The following is a 20522-nucleotide window of genomic DNA, read 5'->3' as shown; positions in this document are numbered from 1 at the left end:
AAGTTTATTTATATTCATTTGTATTTAAATTTTTTTATTATATTGCTATATTATATGTTCGTTTATGTTCATATATGTTCAATTGTGTTTTTTTTTCTTTGTTCGTTTATCTTCGTTTAGCATGTTCACGAATATAAACGAACGAACATGAACAAGGTAATTTGATAAACAAACGAACATGAACAAGAAAATCTCGTTCGTTTATCCGTTCGTGTTCGTTTGTTGTTCGGCTAACTTAAACGAACGAACATAAACAAGACCTTGTTCGTGTTCGTTTGGTTCGTTTACAACCCTATCTATCTATCTAAAGTGAAGGTAAGTTACCTCTTTGTCGAAATGTTATGGTTGACCAAGAGTTTTACAAACAAAATTTAAGCTTTTACCTTCTTTGGCACATAATAAGACAAGCTAGATTCATAGTACACTACTGGCAATTTAAAATTACATAATTACGCGAAAGTACTACGAGTAATACAATTTACAAGATAAATCATCATCATCACCAATGAGATTTAGTACCGAGCCAGCTAGTAGGGCAAGAATGCCCTACATTACAGCCCTTATTAGTTTTTTTTTTTTACCATTTTGATTTAGAGAAGAGGAGGACACACAAAACCAGGTGGAGGGGTCATCCCACAAGTTACCAAGGCTTGAAGAGCAAGAGGAATAAATATATTCAAGTTAAGAAGCTTAAGCCTTATGGTAGTGCAAAGACACACAGCTGCTTCTAACTCAAGCAAACCTTTAAGCACAGGGCAACACATGTTTTCCACGGGATTTCCTAATCCAATATGCACCAATCCTCCAAGAACATCCACACATGCCCCTAGCTTCAGGGCGTTTATCGGACATGTTGGCATAACGCCGCCCCCTCCGCCTCCTCCACCACCTCCTCCCCCACTCCCACCTCCTCCTTTTCCTCCACCTCCACCACTTCCTCCACCACCTTTTCCACCACTTCCACCACCCGTACCACCACCTGGAGGTGTGTACGGTGGGTACGAAGAAGAAGGTGGTGGGACTATCACTGGAGGAGTGATCACAGGTGGTGCTATGACCGGAGGGCTTATTATAGGTGGTGGTAAGATAGGCGGAGGTATTATAACTGGAGGGGGCATCACAATTGGCGGAATAGCAATAGGTGGTCTAGTAATCGGTGGAGGACGTACGATAGGTGGTCTAGTAATTGGCGGCGGAACCTTTGGCGGCTGTGTCTTCGGTGGTTTAGTTTTAGGCGGTGACACCTTAGGCCCTCCACCATGATGCGGTGGCTTGGTGGAGGGAGGGTGTGGCCTTGGAGTTTTTGGTGGGCTAGGTTGATGGTAAGGCGGGCTACAATTACAACTCAAGACTAAAGGTAACGACGAACTGGACAAGAATATCAAGAAGATGTAGAATATGGCTGAGATCTTAGAACCCATGATTAGTGTTTTGGAAGAAGGGTTTTATGTTTTAGAGTTCTATGGTATTACTCATGATAGCTTTATAGATGTATTCGTAAATGCCAACCCGTGAAGGTAGAAGTGATGATGCAGAACATCACTTAGTAGAATTAGAACATGTCATCATCCTACAACTATAAAAATCAGGAATCGGAAGTGGAGGTTTTGGATTTTTGTTGGTGATTTTGCGAACTTCAAAACATGTCCGTGAAATTGTTTCATCCGTGAGGATGTGGTGACAATCCATTGATTTCAGAAGCAGTCTAGTCGTGCACAGCTTTCCATGCAGCATTGGTTTTGTATATAAGTAGAATCCTTATCATTTAGCCTATCTTTCTGAACTCGGACTTAATGGTTATGAACGAAATGTAAATAGAATGCTTAATTAAAATTTGTGACAATTTCCGATTTATAATTATGAAACTTCTGATTCGATGTACGTAAATAAAGCACCGAGAGTTTACAGAAGAGGTATTCTAAGTCCTAACCATAGAATTCCATTTTCGTGGTTCAGAAAAACGTGATTCCGTTTTCAGTTTCAAATTAATTTTCCCATATCTCTTTTGATAGGAATCAGACAACAATAGCAATGTAAAATTCATAAATATATCACCCTTTCTAATAAATAACTAGGTTGAATCTCCTACTGTCATGTGTAAAATCTCTAACACCTCCTAATACTCCCTAAAAAATAAAAATCTTTTTGCCACATGTCACATTCTCATTTATTTTGCCACATGTAATTTTGTGGCTATTTTAAATTAATTTTTATTCCACATGTCATTTTATGGTTTTTTCATTTTATTAAATCTACATAGTATTTAAATACAATAATAAATGCATATCAATTTTATTAATTAACTTTCTTTTTAATTTTCAAAATTACTAAATTAAGGATTCATTAATTTTCTTTACTTATTTATCTAATTTATTTGTTTAAATTTAAAAAAGAAAAAAAAAACACTTTAATTTTTATAATTCAATATTTTGTCATTTTTCTTATAAATTTAAACTTCTCAAATGTTTAGAATTTTTTATTTAGTTTTTTTTTAAATAAACTCATGTAATACATGGGTCTCACACCTAGTCAATTATACATGTCATGTGTCACCTTTTTGCTATTCAGTTTTACATTTAATTCATTTCATATTTTCAAATTTCAATTTCCTTTTATTCATCTTACCACATTTATTGATATTGAATTTTGGATTCTATTTAAAATAATAGTTTTACTTTAAGGCTTAAAGCCCGTTATTCTTCATCTTTTTGTTATGCTTACCAATGTTAATATTTAATAAGGTTCAATTCATTGTTATAAACTTCCCATTTAGCATGATTCGTTTGCCTTAAAATCATGAACATCAATTAAAAATTCAAGACATAAGATCAGAATATTAAATGTAAATTTAAATAGCTAAAAAACTATATTTGAATTGAAACGAAAATCAATTAATCATTACTTTTTTGAAAACTTTAAAACTAAAATTCATATGAGATATAACCCAATATGGCAATATGCCAGGTTTGTTGGTCCGAACCTATTTCTTTCTACACATGTTCTTGTGTTCCTTATCAATTATACATGTCATCCATTTTGAAATCCCTGAAAATTAACCAACAATTTTATTAACATACACCCAATATATCTTGCAGATATTATATACCTTCCATATCAATTCATATTAATATTAATATGACTTGAATACCTTCCATATTAACATTACAGTATATTAGGAATTATGAATTATGTATTAACATTACAGTATATTAGGAATTATGAATTATGAATAGGAATAGGAATATATATTAGGCATATGTATATTAAATTTAATGCAAAATTAAATGAATTCCATCTCACCAATGTTATATAAATTACAACAAGGAAACTGATTTCAACACCTTTGCTTTTTTTCTCTCTGCATTCTTTTTCTCCTCCTGCAATTTCATACTACAAGGTACTATAAATCCTTTATTTTCCTGTTGCATAACATTTCAATAACAAAACATTAATAAAGACTATTTCAACGATATTCAGCCATCTTAGTATTTATGTATTTGTCCTTATTACAGTTTCATGGTTGTTGGTGATTTTACTCTCATACGAGATCTCAATGTCTTGAAGGACATATTCACAATGAAGCTTCGTGTTATCAGATTATGGACACTTGATAGTTACTACAATAAAAATGAACTTTTCTCTATTGAACTTATTCTAATGGACGAAGAGGTATATTTCATATATGTTTTTTTTATTATTTATCTATTTACTGTTTATAGTAATCTTTATTTTTTTATTAATCGTATTTGCACCACATTTTTTCTTCATTCAGGGTAACAAGATCCAAGGTTATGTCCATAAAGCTTACATTTACATGTTCAAAAAATTTCTAAAAGAAGGTGAAGCTTTTATCATCAAATCTCCAAATTTAGCAAAGATGTAGGAAGGAAGATTTTAACTTACCAATCAACTACAAAAGCTTGCTTTGAATCTGGACAATACTGTTACTCCGTGTGACGATTTTTCTAGATCAGTAAATGGCTTTGATTTTGTTGAATATCGGGCGATTATCAATGGCACTGTTCCAGAAAATATGTCATTGGGTTAGTATTTTCTATTTAATAATTTTTATATTATCCTTCAAACATGTATATATAATACATTAACAATTAACAACTAACAATTAGATATCGTTTTTATAATGACAGACCAAGACTAATTCAATATTAAAACCTCTTACATTTTTAACTTTATTTTTAAATATTGCATACCAAATAATCACCATTAACAATATGTCACATGTCACCTTTTTGCCACATGTCTGAAAATGCCCTGGTATTGCTTTTCCAAAACCATATCATTACTTTTTACTGCAATAAATAATATGGTATTTTCTATTTACCTGTCAATTTATATATTTTAAATAAATTATTATATTCTACCCTTCAAATAAATACTAATTTTATATGTTTATTGATATTTATGTTTATATACAGATGTTATCGGATTGGTAGTAGTAGTAGTTTGTGAAATAAATGCTCGAAATATAGATCGAAAAAGGCATAAGATGAGATTACAAATCCAAGATGAGAAGTATGTCTTTTTATAACCTACAACTATGCTATATATTAACTCTTAAATTGGAATAACATTTTTTTTAATTGTAATTTCCGTCTTTTTTGGTAGTGGTTTGCAATTGGATGTTAACCTATGGGGCGATTATAGTTACACATTCTTAGATTATATCCAAAAGAATCCACATAAAGTCCGCATCGTCATAATCATTCAATTTGCAAGGATTAGTGTTTGGCAAGGTATAAAGTTTTTTTGATTATGTTTTATATTGTAATGTTAATTATTTATTACTTATTCGTTTTATATACTTTTTTTATAGATCGTCGATACGTCAATACGTACTATAATGTATCGAAGTTCATCATCAATAGTGACATTGATGAGATAAATGTTTTCAAAAAAAGGTATATTACATTTTACTATTTTTATTTTTAATAGTAAATGACATTGTATCTTTTAATTTCTAAATATGATGTTAATTAACAGTTTGAATCAAGATGGTCCCCATGAAAACTCATTGAGTACATTCACCTATATGAAATCTAATCGAAGTTCTGAAAATGATGATTTCCTACTTAATAATGATCTTAAAACAATTGCTGATATTTTCGAGCCAGTTGAGGTAACACAAATTCTGAAAGAGATTTATGGAATTATTGCATTTCGTTATTTATTTTTCAATACAATTTACATTGCATTTCTATCATTTTATTTACTCAGAAAAAAAAGTATGTTATTGTTGCGACAATTAAAGGAATTCTTCAAAATAAAGATTGGTATTACCCAGCATGTACAAACTGCAATACCAGGGCATTTTCAGACACGCCTTCTGATGAAGCCAATGTCATCGGATCATTTCAACACGCAAAATATGAATGTCGAAATCCAAAATGCACAAAAACTGTAACATCAGTTCTTCCAAAGTTATTGCTTTTTGGTATACTCATTTTCAGTAAAATATAATTTTACATATTATGTTGACTAGTTTTGAGGATTTTACAATTGCCATAGGTTCATGATTCCAATGTGTGTTCAAGATCATACCGGAAGTATGACTTTAACAATGTTTGAACAAGATGCGAAGAAGCTTCTTAAAATTTTTGCGAAAGATTTAATTGCAAAAACAGCTCGGGTTAATTTTTTTTTTTAATTTCATACATATATTTCTATTTTTTATTGTATTTGTATATAATTTCCTCTGTTGATGTTTTATTTGCAGCTTGGTTTTGGTACTGGCTTATACCCCTCTGAAATTAATGTCTTGAAAGATATGAAATTAGCTTTCATAGTTTATATTTCAAAATACAATGTTTTTCATAGTTTCTATTTCAAAATACAATGTTGAAAGGAACAACAATCAATATAGTATTTTGAGGATTAGTGATGATGACAAGTTGATACAACAGTTGGAAAAAAAACTTTGTCGTTGCAGAGGTGATTATACTTCAAATTATTCTCATTATATACAATACTTAATAAACATTGTGGTGATCTTCTTATATGTTTTATACAGGGATGTAATTCACAATCCTTTGATGTTGGTACCACTGATTATGAATCTCAAGATAACAGATGTATAAAGGTGTTGTACAACTTATCTAAACTTCTAATTTTTTTATCTTAAACCTTCTTACCCTTTTAATAATAATATTTATTTGTTAAATTAGGATGCCATATCTCAGACTGATGATAATGTTACACCGACCAATGTTTTCAAATCGACAGCCACAAGTCCAAAAAAAGGATTTTGACACAGCAAGAGGTTTGAAGCGAGCTCTTGAGGACGTATTTGTTTTGGATGTCAATGACAAGATGTCGTCATCAAAGACTACAAAAGTTGAAGGAGGGGAACATGTGCAGGTGAAATTTTTGAAGGTGAAGTTGCAAAAGTGATTGATTTTGATTCTGAGAAGAATAATTGGTTTTTAATTGTAACAATATACATAACAAATTATTTCGCATACAATTTGTATTTTAAATACAAATTATATTTATATTTATTTTCTTTTTACAGAGGATAGACTATAATATGGATTCTACTTATGCTAAAGAACGACGAAAATTAAGGAAATTAAATTTGGATAATAGAAGGGTAAGAAGATTATTTAACATATCAGCCGATCGTACTTCATCTACCTCACAACCTTTTAACATTACCCAGAATGGTAATTATTTTCTACGTTAACTTTTTTTTTTTTTGTAGAATTAATATGTTATGTGTTAAATAATATAAACATTTCATATCTATATAATTAACTTTAATATTAATCTTTTTTTCCGTTATTAAATGTATTTCAAATTATATGGAGTTATTATACATGAAGTATTATGTTACATTGCAATAACTACATGAATAACAAGTTATCTTTTTTTTCAGATTTTTCTACCAATCATCATAAAATTCGAACACTCTCATCAAATAACAGACCATATTATACATTTTCTAATGCCATCAAATCAACCAATTCATCAACAATCACTCACAGTTATTCATCCAAACAGATTTCTCCAGGAGTGCACAACTTAAAAGGAAAGTCTGCAAATGTATCTCCTATACGTATATTCGACCTAACAACAGATGATGATATTAATGCTCCCAATATTATTCATTCCACACATGCAGGTATATCATAACCCAATCATCATAAATACAAAGATAAGTTAGATACTTAAGTTACATGTCTTTATTGTTTAATATGTTTTTATTTTATGCATCATATTTTATATATGTTTATCAACATATAAATCAATAATTAACATGTTCGGCTTATTTTTTAACTTAGGGTTATAGATAAAATTTTAATTAAACTTTGTTTCTATTTTTTAACTTGTAAATGTAATAAAATTTTAATTAAACTTTGTTTCTATTATAGATTCCAAGAGAAAAATTGATTCCGCTTTGGCTAAAGAGCAACGAAAACTAAGGAAGTTATATTTGGATAATAGAAAATTCAAAAATAAATCTACCTTATCAAACGGTTAAACTTCGTCTGCAATGCAATCTGTTAACACGAGCCAGAAAGGTAATTATTTTGTGTGCTTTAATTATTTTTATTATCCTAATATATGTTTATGGAAATTACCCAATTGTGTTTAAGTTTCATTATTATTAATTAATTTTATTATTAAACAAATTTGTAATTATAAGTAGCTAATGTCTTCAATCGTCGTTAACATTTAAACTCTTCAAAAAAGTTCACACATATTTCGTCTCAAAAGGAAAATGCCAGCTATGACAAGACTCCCCAACATCATTCTACAAACTTGCAATCTCCTTCAAATCTAAATTCTAGGACTCCACTTTCCAATATCTCAAATGGTATGAATATTAACTACATTATACATTCTCAATTATTTTACATTAAATTAACTACATGATTAACAACTTATTTTTCTTTTAGCTGTTTGTAACAGTCAACATAATGGTCCAACACCCTTATTAAATAATCGACGATATCCTACATCTTCTAATTCCAAGAACTCAAAAAGAAAGTTTGCACATATATCTCCTATACATATATTTCACTTAACGACAGATGATGATATTAATGGTCGAGATATTATCCAACCAACACATGTTGGTATATCAAAAAGTAATAATCATAAAAACATTTTACATATTTTAAGTTAGTAATTATAATTTTTATTTATATTTACATTTTTTTTATAATGTTCTATTTAACATGTTATTTAGATCATGGTGATCAGAATGTTGTTTGTGAACTATGTCATGCTAAATTATGGAAAGACTAATCTTCAAGAGGCAATAAAACAGGGAATAAGATCTTTTCTCTCTGTTGTGGTTATGGGAAGGTACAACTACCTCCTTTAAAAGAACCACCGCAAAGTTACAAACAACTTTATCATGCAGTAGATTCTAAAAGCAAATACTTCATGAAAAACATCCGTCGTTACAATTCAATGTTTTCATGTACGTCGATGGGTGGGAAAGTTGATTCATCCATTAATAGAGGAAAAGCACCATACATATTCAGGCTATGTAGGTTATTTAAGATCAAACTTGATGCGTTGATTAAAGACCTACGCGAGAATTCAGTATTTGGCATGGTTCAAGCAGGTATTTAAAATTATTTATTCATACTAAAAATATTATATTTTAATGTCGTTTTTTATTTAAAATATAGTTATATTTGCTACATTATTTAATTTTTTATTACAAATTTGTTTATTTCGATATATGCAATTGTGTATACAATTGAGTTTCAAAAGCGCGGTTTGCCTCACAGTCATATTTGTCTATTCATGCAACCTGATTACAAGCTTCCTACCGTGGAACACATTCATCAATTTATTTCAGTTGAGATTCCCAGTATTCACCAAGATCCTGCTTTGTATTCACTTGTGAAGGAGTTCATGATACATGGTCTGTGGTGCTCAAAATGTCAATTGCCCTAGCATGGTGGATAACAAATGCTCTAAAAACTTCCCAAAGAATTTCTCTGAACATACTTCAATTGATGAGAATGGTTTTCCTATATATAGGAGAGAAAACAATGGATCGTTTGTAGAAAAATCTGGTGTCCAGTTAGATAACCGAAATGTTGTTCCATACAACAAATATATGTTGAAAAGATACCAAGCACACATAAATGTTGAATGGTGCAATCAGGGATCTTCGATCAAGTATTTATTCAGATATATTAATAAATGTCCGTATAGAGCTACTATTACTTTTGTGCAAAACAACAATGCTTGTGATAAAGATGATACAATCGATGAGATAAAAGAATACTATGATTGTAGATATCTTTCTGCATGTGAAGCATCTTGGCGAATTTATGGATACGATCATCATTACAGGCATCCTTCAGTGATGAGACTTCCTTTTCATCTACCTAATCAACAACAAGTTGTCTACGGTGTAGATGATGATATTGACAATATTCTTAACAAACCTTCAGTTGCTTCTTCGATGTTCACATCTTGGATGGAGTGCAATAAAGTTTACAAAGAAGCAAAAAAACTAACTTATGTTGAATTCCCAACAAAGTTTGTTTGGAAGCTTGGTTCAAAAACTTGGAAGCCAAGGGAGGTTGGATATTCGATTGGCAGAATTCATTCAGTGTCACCTAATCTTGGCGAAGCATATTTCTTAAGAATTCTTTTAAACAAAGTCAAAGGACCAACATCATTTGAAGAAATCTGCATGGTTAATGGTGAAATATGTCCTTCATTTAGAGATGCATGTTATGCTCTTGGCCTCTTAGATGATGATAAAGAATACATCGAAGCTATTAAGGAAGCAAGTCAGTCTGGATCCGGTTATTACTTACGGTTCTTATTCGCTACCATGTTATTATCTCACAGCTTATCTAGCCCGGATGTTGTGTGGGAAAATACATGGGAATACTTGTCGGATGGAATTCTTTACAATCAACAACAAAGATTAAAATCTCCAGGTACTATAATATTCTTTACTTATTTATTAAAATACATTTTTAAATCAATATACAATATTAATTTCTTTCAAGAACAAATTTGTTTATATATTTTTTTGTTATTATTATACCAATTTTCTTTCAGGTTTATCACTTAATGAAGATCAAATTAAGAACCTGACTTTGTTTGATATTGAACAAATTTTACTTCGTAACAATTGAAGTCTCAAAAAATTTACAAGGATGCCTTTGTCGGATGCTAATTATGTATCCTCTTCAAACAATCGTCTTATTAGTGAGGAGCTAGATTATGACATACCAAATTTAAAGAATGAGTTTTATCGGCTTTCTATTGCATTAACATCTGAGCAACAAAACATTTTTAATGATATCATGACTGCAATAAACAATAATGAAGGAGGTGTTTTCTTTGTCTACGGTTATGGTGGAACGGGTAAAACCTATCTTTGGAAGACATTATCTACCACAGTTAGATGTAATGCTCAAATTGTTTTAAATGTTGCTTCAAGTGGGATCGCTTCTTTATTATTAACCGGTGGCATGACAACACATTCATGGTTTATAATTCCTTTGGTTCTTACTGAGGTTTCTATTTGTTCCATATCACCAGATAGTGAACTCGCCAGTTTATTACGAAAAATCTCATTAATCATTTAGGATGAAGCACCCATGATTCACAAGCATGCATTTGAAGCTTTAGATCGAACTTTAAAAGATATATTCAAGTGTCATAATCCTAGAAATTCAACTTTGCCATTTGGAGGGAAAGTAATTGTTTTTGGAGGAGATTTTAGACAAATTATGCCTGTTATCCCAAGTGGTAGTAGACAAGACATTTTTAATGCTTCATTAAGTTCATCATATTTATGGCAACAATGCAAAGACTATTAACTAACCAAGAATATGAGGCTAACTGTTGGAAGTGATACATCTTCTTTTCAACAGACAATGGCTTTTGGATATAGGAGAAGGGAAACTTGGTGGTTCTAATGATGGTGAAGCGATTATTGATATTCCGGATGATCTTCTAATTAATGATCCTTATGATCCTATAGGTTCATTAATCGATTTTGTATATCCTTAAATTCTTGAAGCTTCTAGCAATCCAGAATATTTTCAAGAAAGAGCAATACTTGCTCCAAAAAATGAAGTTGTCGGAAAAATAAATGATCGTTTGCTAGCATTATTTCCAGGAGATGAAGTTGAATATCTAAGTTCAGATAAACTATGTGAATCTGAGTTTTTCCATTATCACTTTGATGCCAATTTATACTCACCTGATGTTTTAAATGGTCTTAAAGTCTCAGGTCTGCCTAATCATAAGTTAGTTTTGAAATTTGGGGTTCCAGTTATGTTACTGAGAAACATTGATAAAAAAATGGCTTATGTAATGGCACTAGACTACAGGTGATATCTTTGGGCAAACGTTTTATTGAGGTAGTTATCATAACTAGAAGTAATATTGGAAATCGGACCTTTATTCCAAGAATTACTTTAACACCATCTGAAAAAAAATCACATTCAAATTCCAAAGAAGACAATTTCCATTAGCTGTTTGTTTTGCAATGACAATTAACAAGAGCCAAGGACAGTCCTTATCTAAGGTTGGTTTGTTTTTGAAAGATCCGGTTTTTACACATGGTCAATTATATGTTGCCCTATCTAGAGTTCAAAGTCGAGAAGGATTAAAATTGTTAATTTTAGATAAGGATGGTAGACTTACAAAGAAAATTTCTAAGGTTGTTTATAAAGAAGTTTTTGGAAATTTGTAAGTTGTTTGTAAAATTTTATTCCTCATAACATGTTTTCATATTATTATTAATAAGACTTTGTTAATTTTATTTATATTATTTGATTAATAATTACAACATTTTAGTATGAAAGTGAAATTAATTTCACAATCGTGGTTCCCACGGGTTATAAACTAGTGTATAATTAAAAAAACATATTATTGAAATCGTCCATGTGGTTTGTCAAAATTGCGTGTTTGGTTTCTAACGTTCTTTTTACACTTGGATAATCCCTACAGTTTGTTTTTGTTTCGGTTTTAGTTCCTAACAGACATGAAAAGATTATAACTAAGATTGGGAATTTAATAAAAGTTTAGTTACTTTATTTTTAATCATTATACTTCTAATGAGGGAAAATTAATTTCCTATCCTACCCGTTCGGCTAACGACCCTCCACCAGTCAAGGAAGCGGTGGGTGAGAGTGTACACCCATTAAACCACTATTTTATAGGCAGTAACCTTATACCCCCCCCCCCCCGTTATAGACCAGCTTCATGAATGAGGCCTACTAACGGTAACACCGACTTGTCTTATACATATACATATACATATACATATATATATATATATATATATATATATATATATATATATATATATATAAAATTAAAATTATAATATTATAAAGTATAAGGGTTGAATTTTAACTTTTAAAACTCTAGGGTTTGGAATTAAAGTTTCATAAGTGTGACTTTACAAATTCCAAAGCTTGAGGGCAAGTTTTGAAACTTGTCAAAACTCTTCACATTCATAACTTATGAGTTTAATTGGATTTTAATGTATGAGACCTTTCATTTTCCATAACTTGAGGACAAGTTATGGAGGTCATTAAAATTCATTTAGATCATTATCTAACAACAAAAAAAGTATCACATAATTCATGGATGATCTAACCAAACTCATAAACAAGATAATTATAAGTCAACAATTTGCAAGAAACTTTGTTTATCATATAAAACAACAATTATTTTTTAAAACTTTGACAATTATTTTGTGGTTGGATGAGTACAAGCACTACCATATCATAAAAAACATTTCCAATGATCCAAAACAGTTTGTGGTAGTGTTCTCAATCCAAACCAGGCCAAGAAACTCGAAATTCTGCAAACAGAGCCTTCAACTCGTCGAGTGCATGAACTGACTCGCCGAGTTGCTCTGTTACTGAGTGGACACGGCGAGTTCACCAGTCAGGGGCCAAAATTTCGACTTTTTCAACTTTGAAAAACTAGTAAGCATCAAATATAATAGAAAACAATCCTAGGCTCTGATACCACTGTTGGGTTTTGAGCATTATAACACGCCTATGGTGCACATGCAACCCTAAATGCTTTGGATCTATGTTTTCTCTAATTATACATGCATATTTTAAATTTTCCAAAGCATTGTCCTAACTAGCATACATTTGAATAATTGAATGATACAACTAGTTAGATGACTTACCTCTTAGAAGGACTTGTAGTTCTTGACCTTTGAAAGCTTGAGCACCTCAAGTGTGATGCCTCTATTGGTTCACAAATACCAATATGCAAGAGGAGGCTTGAGAGAATAGGCTACTAGCACAAAATCAACTTCACCCTCTTGGAAAGTAAGTGGCAACCGATTTTGGCTCTAGGAGGGGCTTATTTATAGTGTTGCACATGCTAGGGTTACAGTTTGTAAACCCTAATGACCTATGACTTTCCACATTCTCATGCTCCATGGATTTAACCTCCATGGACTATCCATGGATTAGTTTAGCCCATCTACATAATCAATAATCATTGGCCCACACTACAAAAATCATTGATTTACATAATCAATCCCCATATATTTAATTAGTCTCTTTTGTCCACAAAATTAATTCCAAATTAATTCTTGATCGATACTAATTAAATAATATGATTTCATATTAATATATTATACTTGTAATATATTAATAAACCATAAATAACCTTATTCTCAAAATCCATCCTATCAAATTGCACTAGTGAAGGCAACCCAAAAAGGACCATGCTACAATCGGGTCAAGTACATCCCAGTTATACTTATGGGCTTAGACACCAAATCCAACAGTCTTGGCCTTTCTACAAGCCCTAAACCTCTTCCTAAGCCTAGTTTTGGGTGTTTTAGCCTCTTGAAGCCTTGCATGCACGTAAAGTTAGCAACTTTATGTGGTAACTACATCCTAGGAGGCTAGATCTACACTTTGGAGCCTTGGTTTCGCTTAAAGGCGTCTGAATGAGAAAAGGGCTGAAGGAACTCGACGAGTTGCATAGCCAACTCGACGAGTTGAGTCGGGTTTTCCTGTTTTCTGGATTCTGAATGGACTTGCCGAGTTTAGGAGATAACTCAACAAGTTATTTAGGTTTTTTCCCCGGTTTTCTGAGTTCTTAGAGAACTCGACGAGTTGGGTCAACATGGACTGTTGACATTGACTGATGACTTTGACTTTGACCAGGGTTGACCAAGTTTGACTTCTGAGGGTATTTTGGTAATTTGGGATTTTGATGGAATTAGTCACATGGTGATTACAGGCGGTTGAGTTCATAGTTGTGATTAGGAGTTGGATATTGTCACCACATCACTACTTGTGAGGTGAGTTCTTCTCACTATATCAACAGGTCTAAGGCACCAAGGTCGGCCCTTTTTGGATTGTATCCTGGTTATATGATAATGCTATGTTAGTGATCTGTTAGATCTATATCCTGGTTATAGGATGATGATATGTTAGTGATCTGTTAGATCGGTATCCTGGTATATAGGATGATGCTATGATTAGTGATCTATTAGATCTGTATGACTATCTGTACATGTTAACTAGCGTATGATATTTATGTGTTTGATTGGGGGTGGGTTGAGGTGGTCCTGCTTTGTGCTCTAGGCCAACATACCTAGGGCGGCCCGGATAGACTGTAGACCCGTCAGGGCGTACTAGTCAGGCTGAAGCCCCATATAACTGTCCAGACAGGCTGAAAGCCTGCAAGGGCGGACCAGACATGCTAAAGGTTCTGAGAGTGGGCCAGATAGACTGAAGGCCCGGTGATGGCAGTCCAGTCATACTGAAGACTCTAAGAGTGGACCAGGTAGACTGAAGGCCCGGTAAGGGAGGACTAGTCGTACTGTAGACTCTATATATGCATGTTGTTTGTATGATAGTGTTATGTTATGTATGGCGTTGGTATATTAGGGGAACTCACTAAGCTTCGGGCTTACAGTTATTGATTTTGTTTCAGGTACTTCAGATGATCGTGGGAAGGCGAAGGCGTGATCGTGCACTGTAACGCTCGCAGATTCGGGCTAGTCAATTTAGAGACGATAAGCATCAAAAATTACTTTTTGATAGATTATTATTTAGAATAAATAATCTTAACTAAGTTTTAGTATATGTCACAAGGTTTCCGTACATATAAAGAATGCTGAAATCTGAGTTATAACGAAGAAGTTATGATATGTCGAAGTTCCGCGACAAAACCGGCACAACACCAGGAATCGTAAAAAGTGAGTTTAAGATAAAGTACTTTTTATCCTTAGTGATATAAAATAAATTTGTAGAGTACGTCTCCACCTACGTGTGGATATAAATAACGTCAAAAACGGAGTTCGTATGCAAAAGTTATGACCTTCCAAAGATGTAGCAGTCTAAGAGCATGACACGTGGGAGAAACCCTAATCAACCATGCTCCACGACATGGACATAAGATCCACGATGTAAAATTAGTCAAGCACACTAATTGAGGCTCGAAAAACACGTGCTAAGTCTACGGGAGTGATGTGTTAAGATCCCACGACGTGGACATAAAGGCCACGACGTGGAAACGTCATCCGGGCACCTTTCGAAGCTAGAACGCAGATAGCAAGCCTACGAAGTGATTCAGCCATCCGCCACGATGTGGACATATAAGCCCATGACGTGGACATGTTTTTCACAGCCTAGAAATAGCAAGTTCGACCCTAAGCTTCCTTACACCAAATCTTCTTACCTTTCTCTCGTTTGCTGAAGGCGTTTCGCGTCCCGAGCCCGACGACCAATAACCGTTGACCGTTTCTAGTTAGATTCTATCCAATCACGCTACTAATGTGAGTGTATAGTTCCTTTCATGAACATGATTTTAATACAAGTATTGATTAAAGTATTAAATATATGTTTGTGTGTGAAATATTTGATATTTCCTGAAATACGTGTTAAGAGCATATCTAATAATATATGATGATTTAGGATATAGAGTAAACCTAAATTAATTAATAGGAATATTGGGTAGTATTTCCTTATGACTACGAGTGAGATATACACGGAGGGTAGAACTTTAAAACTTTTCATTGATCTGAGAGCATGGATTAGACTTAGTCAGTTGTCCTTAGTCCGAGAGTATAGATCAGTGGCGGAGCCAGGATCAAAGTAAAGGGGTATCCCTAATTTTTTTTAAGGTAACCCAAATTTTTTTCTAGGGTACTTGGGTTTCCCCGGTTCGGTTTCGATTTTAAACTCAAACCTTAATTGAATCCTTAACTAACCTCAAGTCTTGTTAAATAAACATGAAGTTGAAGTATATTTTGATACTTGAATCGATGTGGGACTCAAAGTAGATATCAAATGAAGAATGAGGATAACATGTTTATATAATAGACAAAAATGACTGACTTTACATGTGTTTAGCGATGTGGGATAGAATAGCTGGGAAAAAAACAAAAAGTAAACAAAGATATATGTAAGGAGCATGACTCGAACCTGAGACCTTTGTTTCAATAATCCAGCACCTTAACCAGCAGACCAGTAACTTGTTTCTTTTTATAAGTGAAGGGATACGTATATATACAATATACCGAAAAAATTTTGAGGGATGCGTAAAAATAAATTACACTACCGAAAAAATTTTGAGGGGTATCCCGAGCTACCCCGGGATCCCCTTGGATCCGCCCCTGGTATGGATAGGACATAATTATTTGTTATTAATTCGGGGGTATGGATTAAGACATAGTCAATTGTCCGTAGACCGAGAGTATGGAATGAGCATAGTTATTGATCCGGGAGTATGGATCAGACATAACCGATCTGGGAGTATGGATTAGGTAAAGAGATTAATTTTAGATCCGAGAGTATAGATCGTGTCGTCGTGAGGATCGACGGGGTGGGGTAAAGTTGCTTATATATGGTGAAATTGTATATTTTGTGAGTTCTAAAATATATATATATGATATAACATTGTGGGATTGAAATCCCTATGTACTCACCAGGTTTCCCAACTTGACCCACTCAATATATTTGTACCCACTCGATACGAATCTATATTACACTGAGAGATTAAAGGAGATTTAAATCACTAGTGTAAATGAATGTAAGGTCTGTTTATGCTGATGTTTATGTATTGACGATGACATCCTAATGTTTTAATATAAACAAAATACATTTCTTCGGAAATGCTATGATAATATATTTATCAGGTTTTTCTGGGAACAAATTTCGCAATATATTTCTTTAAAAATATACTCTGATTTTCAAATAAAGCATAAACAAATCGGTCTTTTCTGCCCGTGGAATTGGGGATGTCACAGTTGGTATCAGAGCATTAGTTTAACCGAATTAGGAATTTGTAGGATTTCTAGACTTAAACTTAGAATGCTAAGCGATGATTGTGAGATGAGTGTCTACTACACTTTAGACACGAGCACTAGTTTATTTTAGAAAAGATGCCTAAAATGCTTTTATGTACTAAATGCTTTATGTTATAGCTATACAAATGCCTTATATGCTATTATTTGCTCGGATCTATGGTCTATTACCGATCGGATCTGGAAATTTTATGTGCTCAGGATTCTAAACGTTTAATTACGATATTAGAACTGGCATGTAAGTTTTTGGAGTGATAAGGAGATTTATACGTCTATCGTAAATAAAGTTTTCCCATCTTAATTCTCGTCACTGCACACCAAACGTCTAATTTGATGTATAGATCGACATGGCAAGAACCCGAAGTGGAGTCGGAAATGCCAATGCAAATGGCAATCAGCACCCTCAACCCCAAGTGAATGATCAGGTGCCGATAGTAGAAGTTGCACCAGAGCCAATCACAATGGCTGGAGTACAAGCCATGATTCGGGCTATGATGGCTGAATAGAGGAAAGAGATGAGGCAGATGTTCCACAAAAATAGGGATGAACCTACAGTACCCATTGTGCAACCTGGGCTGATCGTTGAACAGTCAGATGAAGGAAATTACAGTCACATTGTGAGTTAAGTTGAACCGCCAGTGGTTAGGAGGAACAACCAAGATGAAGGAGTCGAGAGGAACGGATACAAGTATAAGGACTTCACAACTTGCATGTTGTCGAATTTCACTGGAAAAGAAGATCCCATTGGGGTAATGGACTGGATCTCTGAAATGGAATTAGCCTTCATGACATGTAGTTGCAAAGGCAAACTACAAACCACTTTGCAGTGCGTCAGTTCAGAGATGGCGTTGTTCGCTGGTGGAACACTCTGGGGAAGACCATAATCCCCAATGAGCCCCTGTAACTGACTTGGGAAGATTTCTTAGTGCACTTCAAGTGCAAGTACTGCTCGGCCCAAAATCTGCTTGAGCTAGAGAACCAATTCCTGACATTGAAGAAGGGAAGCATGTCCATCGATGAATACACCAATAACTTCACGAACAAAATGGAGTTTGCTTTGCGTATTGTCCTAGACGAGCTAACGAAAATCGACAGGTACGCAAAGGGACTTCTATGGGAGTACGCGGTGCCAGTACATCATGCACCTACTCTGGAGGCAGCTATCTGGGATGTTAAGTATGTTGAAGAGATGATCAAGAGTAGAGCCGCCAACAAGGTCGAAGTTGGTGAGAGGAGAAAGTTTGAAGGATCTTCGAGGTCCAATGAGAAGAGAAAATTCTCGAAGTCTGGTTCGAAGAAGTTCGAAGGAGGAGGAGGTGAAGCAAGATGGTGCGAGAAGTGTAAAAAGGAACACTTAGGGAAATGTGATGTAGAAGTCACTTGTTTTAAGTGTGGAAAGACTGGTCACTATGCCGGTGAATGCACGGCCAATAGAGAAGTCTGCTTTAAGTGTGGTGAAGAGGTACACTTCAAGCAAGATTGCCTGAATAGGGAAGGAGCTACAAAACCAAATGTACCACCAAATCCAAAGGCAAGAGCATTCCAGATGATCCTTAATGAAGCAGGCGAGGATGCAAGGGATCAGGAGTGAGGATCTGTATGTCCAAAGATTGAGATATGAAGCAACCATATATATAGTATCATATGGTGTAGCCTAATATAAGAGGCATAGTGTAAGGTGAACTTGAACATCCATGTAATCGTTTCAAGAAATAATATAAACTTTAGTTATGTTATCCGATGTGTTAAATGACTATGTGAAATTCTTGTGTGGTGACATGGAAAACTGTGATACGATACTTGGGACGAGTATGAGTAGGTGTGAATGGTAGTAGAGGCCTATACTACCGTAAGCACAGGACTCGCACTTGGATCAGGGAAAGTCACAAGGTTACCAAGAAGCTAGTAATTGATTATGTTTTGTTCAAGTATGTCGTTACCATCGTTTCGGTAATAACTAAGAAGATGATTATTATTCCGACCCTTGTGGTCATATCATATCGATTTTGACTAAGATATGTACTCTACGTGGTTCATAGAACCAAGTTCGATGTAGCATCCGACTTAATCTAGAAGATTGAAGTGAAAGATAATCGAAACGATCAATAGAATTATCGCGATCGTTGTAAGAGCTTGTAGATAGAAATGCTACATGCTAGGATATGATTATATCACATTAGAACAGGAAGGAAGTTGTCTTCAATTCTATAATTTGACACTGAAAGACCTGAGTCTAAGCGTTGCATAATACGATGAGAGGTCATTAGAACATGACCCATCGGTCTGTTACGATAAATGAAGGAAAGAACTTATCTTAAGTCTTTTAAGAAGAAGAAGGAGTCTTCAATAAGGATTTTGTAACTCGAAGGTTACGATTGAAGTTCCAACATAGTACGAAGAGCAAGTGCAAGGTTGAGCACCGCCTAGTGTCAAGAAGTCCAAGAGTTAGATACTCATTCGAAGGAACATAGAAGTTACGGTTATTACCTAGGATGAAGAGATAACTCATGGAGTCATTATACAGTCCCTGTTTTGTTTATGATTTCAGGACGTAGTCATCCTAAGGGTAAGATAATTGTAACGCCCGCAGATTCGGGCTAGTCAATTCAGAGACAATAAGGGTCAAAAATTACTTTTTGATAGAGTATTATTTATAATAAATAATCTTAACTAAGTTTTATATATATGTCACAAGGTTTCCGAACATATAAAGAACACCGAAATCCGAGTTATAACGAAGAAGTTATGACCCGTCGAACTTTCGCGACAAAACCGGCACGACACCGGGAATCGTAAAAGGTGAGTTTAATATAAAGTACTTTTTATCCTTAGTGGTATAAAATAAAGTTGTAGAGTACATATCCACCTACGCGTGGATATAAAGAACGTCAAAACGGAGTTCGTATGCAAAAGTTATGACTTTCTGAAGATGTAGCAGTCTAAGAGCATGACACGTGGCAGAAACCCTAATTAGCCATGTTCCACGACGTGGACATAAGATCCACGATGTGAAATTAGTCAAGGAAACTAAGCAAGGCTAGAAAAAAAACGTGCTAAGTCTACGGTAGTGATGTGTTAAGATCCCACGACATGGAAATGTCATCCGGACACCTTTCGAAGCTAGAACGCAGATGGCAAGCTTACCTTTCTCTCGTTTGCTGAAGGCGTTCCGCGTCTCGAGCCCGACGAACAAGAACCGCTGATCGTTTCT

At 33.9% G+C, this 20522-nt stretch overlaps 3 protein-coding genes across 3 annotated transcripts; 2 read left to right on the top strand and 1 right to left on the bottom strand.

Moving 5' to 3' along the window:
• Positions 1-356: 356 nt before the first annotated feature.
• LOC145120250 (uncharacterized) lies at positions 357-1506 on the bottom strand. Its single transcript, XM_079056066.1, has one exon. It carries the CDS (start codon positions 1419-1421, stop codon positions 591-593), a length of 831 nt encoding a protein of 276 aa, XP_078912192.1. The 5' UTR covers positions 1422-1506; the 3' UTR covers positions 357-590.
• Positions 1507-8896: 7390 nt separating this feature from the next.
• Positions 8897-10136, top strand: LOC145121306 (uncharacterized). Its single transcript, XM_079057075.1, has 2 exons — positions 8897-9935; positions 10060-10136. The coding sequence occupies exons 1-2, from the start codon at positions 8897-8899 to the stop codon at positions 10134-10136; spliced, it is 1116 nt and encodes a 371-aa protein (XP_078913201.1).
• Positions 10137-10157: 21 nt separating this feature from the next.
• Positions 10158-11346, top strand: LOC145121305 (uncharacterized). Its single transcript, XM_079057074.1, has 4 exons — positions 10158-10520; positions 10593-10788; positions 10901-10990; positions 11045-11346. The coding sequence occupies exons 1-4, from the start codon at positions 10158-10160 to the stop codon at positions 11344-11346; spliced, it is 951 nt and encodes a 316-aa protein (XP_078913200.1).
• The last annotated feature ends 9176 nt before the right edge of the window (positions 11347-20522 follow it).

Source organism: Lactuca virosa, chromosome 6, assembly GCF_052849685.1.
Source record: "Lactuca virosa cultivar CGN04683 chromosome 6, Lactuca_virosa_CGN04683_v6, whole genome shotgun sequence".
Classification (NCBI taxonomy): Eukaryota; Viridiplantae; Streptophyta; class Magnoliopsida; order Asterales; family Asteraceae; genus Lactuca; species Lactuca virosa.
This window is presented reverse-complemented; position numbering and strand designations above follow the sequence as displayed.

What these genes read in the sequence shown, in the direction of transcription:
- LOC145120250 (XM_079056066.1), bottom strand. Translation starts at nt 1,421, where the DNA reads ATGGGTTCTAAGATCTCAGCCATATTCTACATCTTCTTGATATTCTTG.
- LOC145121306 (XM_079057075.1), top strand. Translation starts at nt 8,897, where the DNA reads ATGGTCTGTGGTGCTCAAAATGTCAATTGCCCTAGCATGGTGGATAAC. An exon ending in ACAAAGATTAAAATCTCCAG is followed by an intron (nt 9,936 to 10,059) that starts GTACTATAATAT and finishes ATTTTCTTTCAG; the next exon opens with GTTTATCACTTAATGAAGAT.
- LOC145121305 (XM_079057074.1), top strand. Translation starts at nt 10,158, where the DNA reads ATGCCTTTGTCGGATGCTAATTATGTATCCTCTTCAAACAATCGTCTT. An exon ending in TTCCTTTGGTTCTTACTGAG is followed by an intron (nt 10,521 to 10,592) that starts GTTTCTATTTGT and finishes TTAATCATTTAG; the next exon opens with GATGAAGCACCCATGATTCA. An exon ending in TGATCCTTATGATCCTATAG is followed by an intron (nt 10,991 to 11,044) that starts GTTCATTAATCG and finishes CTAGCAATCCAG; the next exon opens with AATATTTTCAAGAAAGAGCA.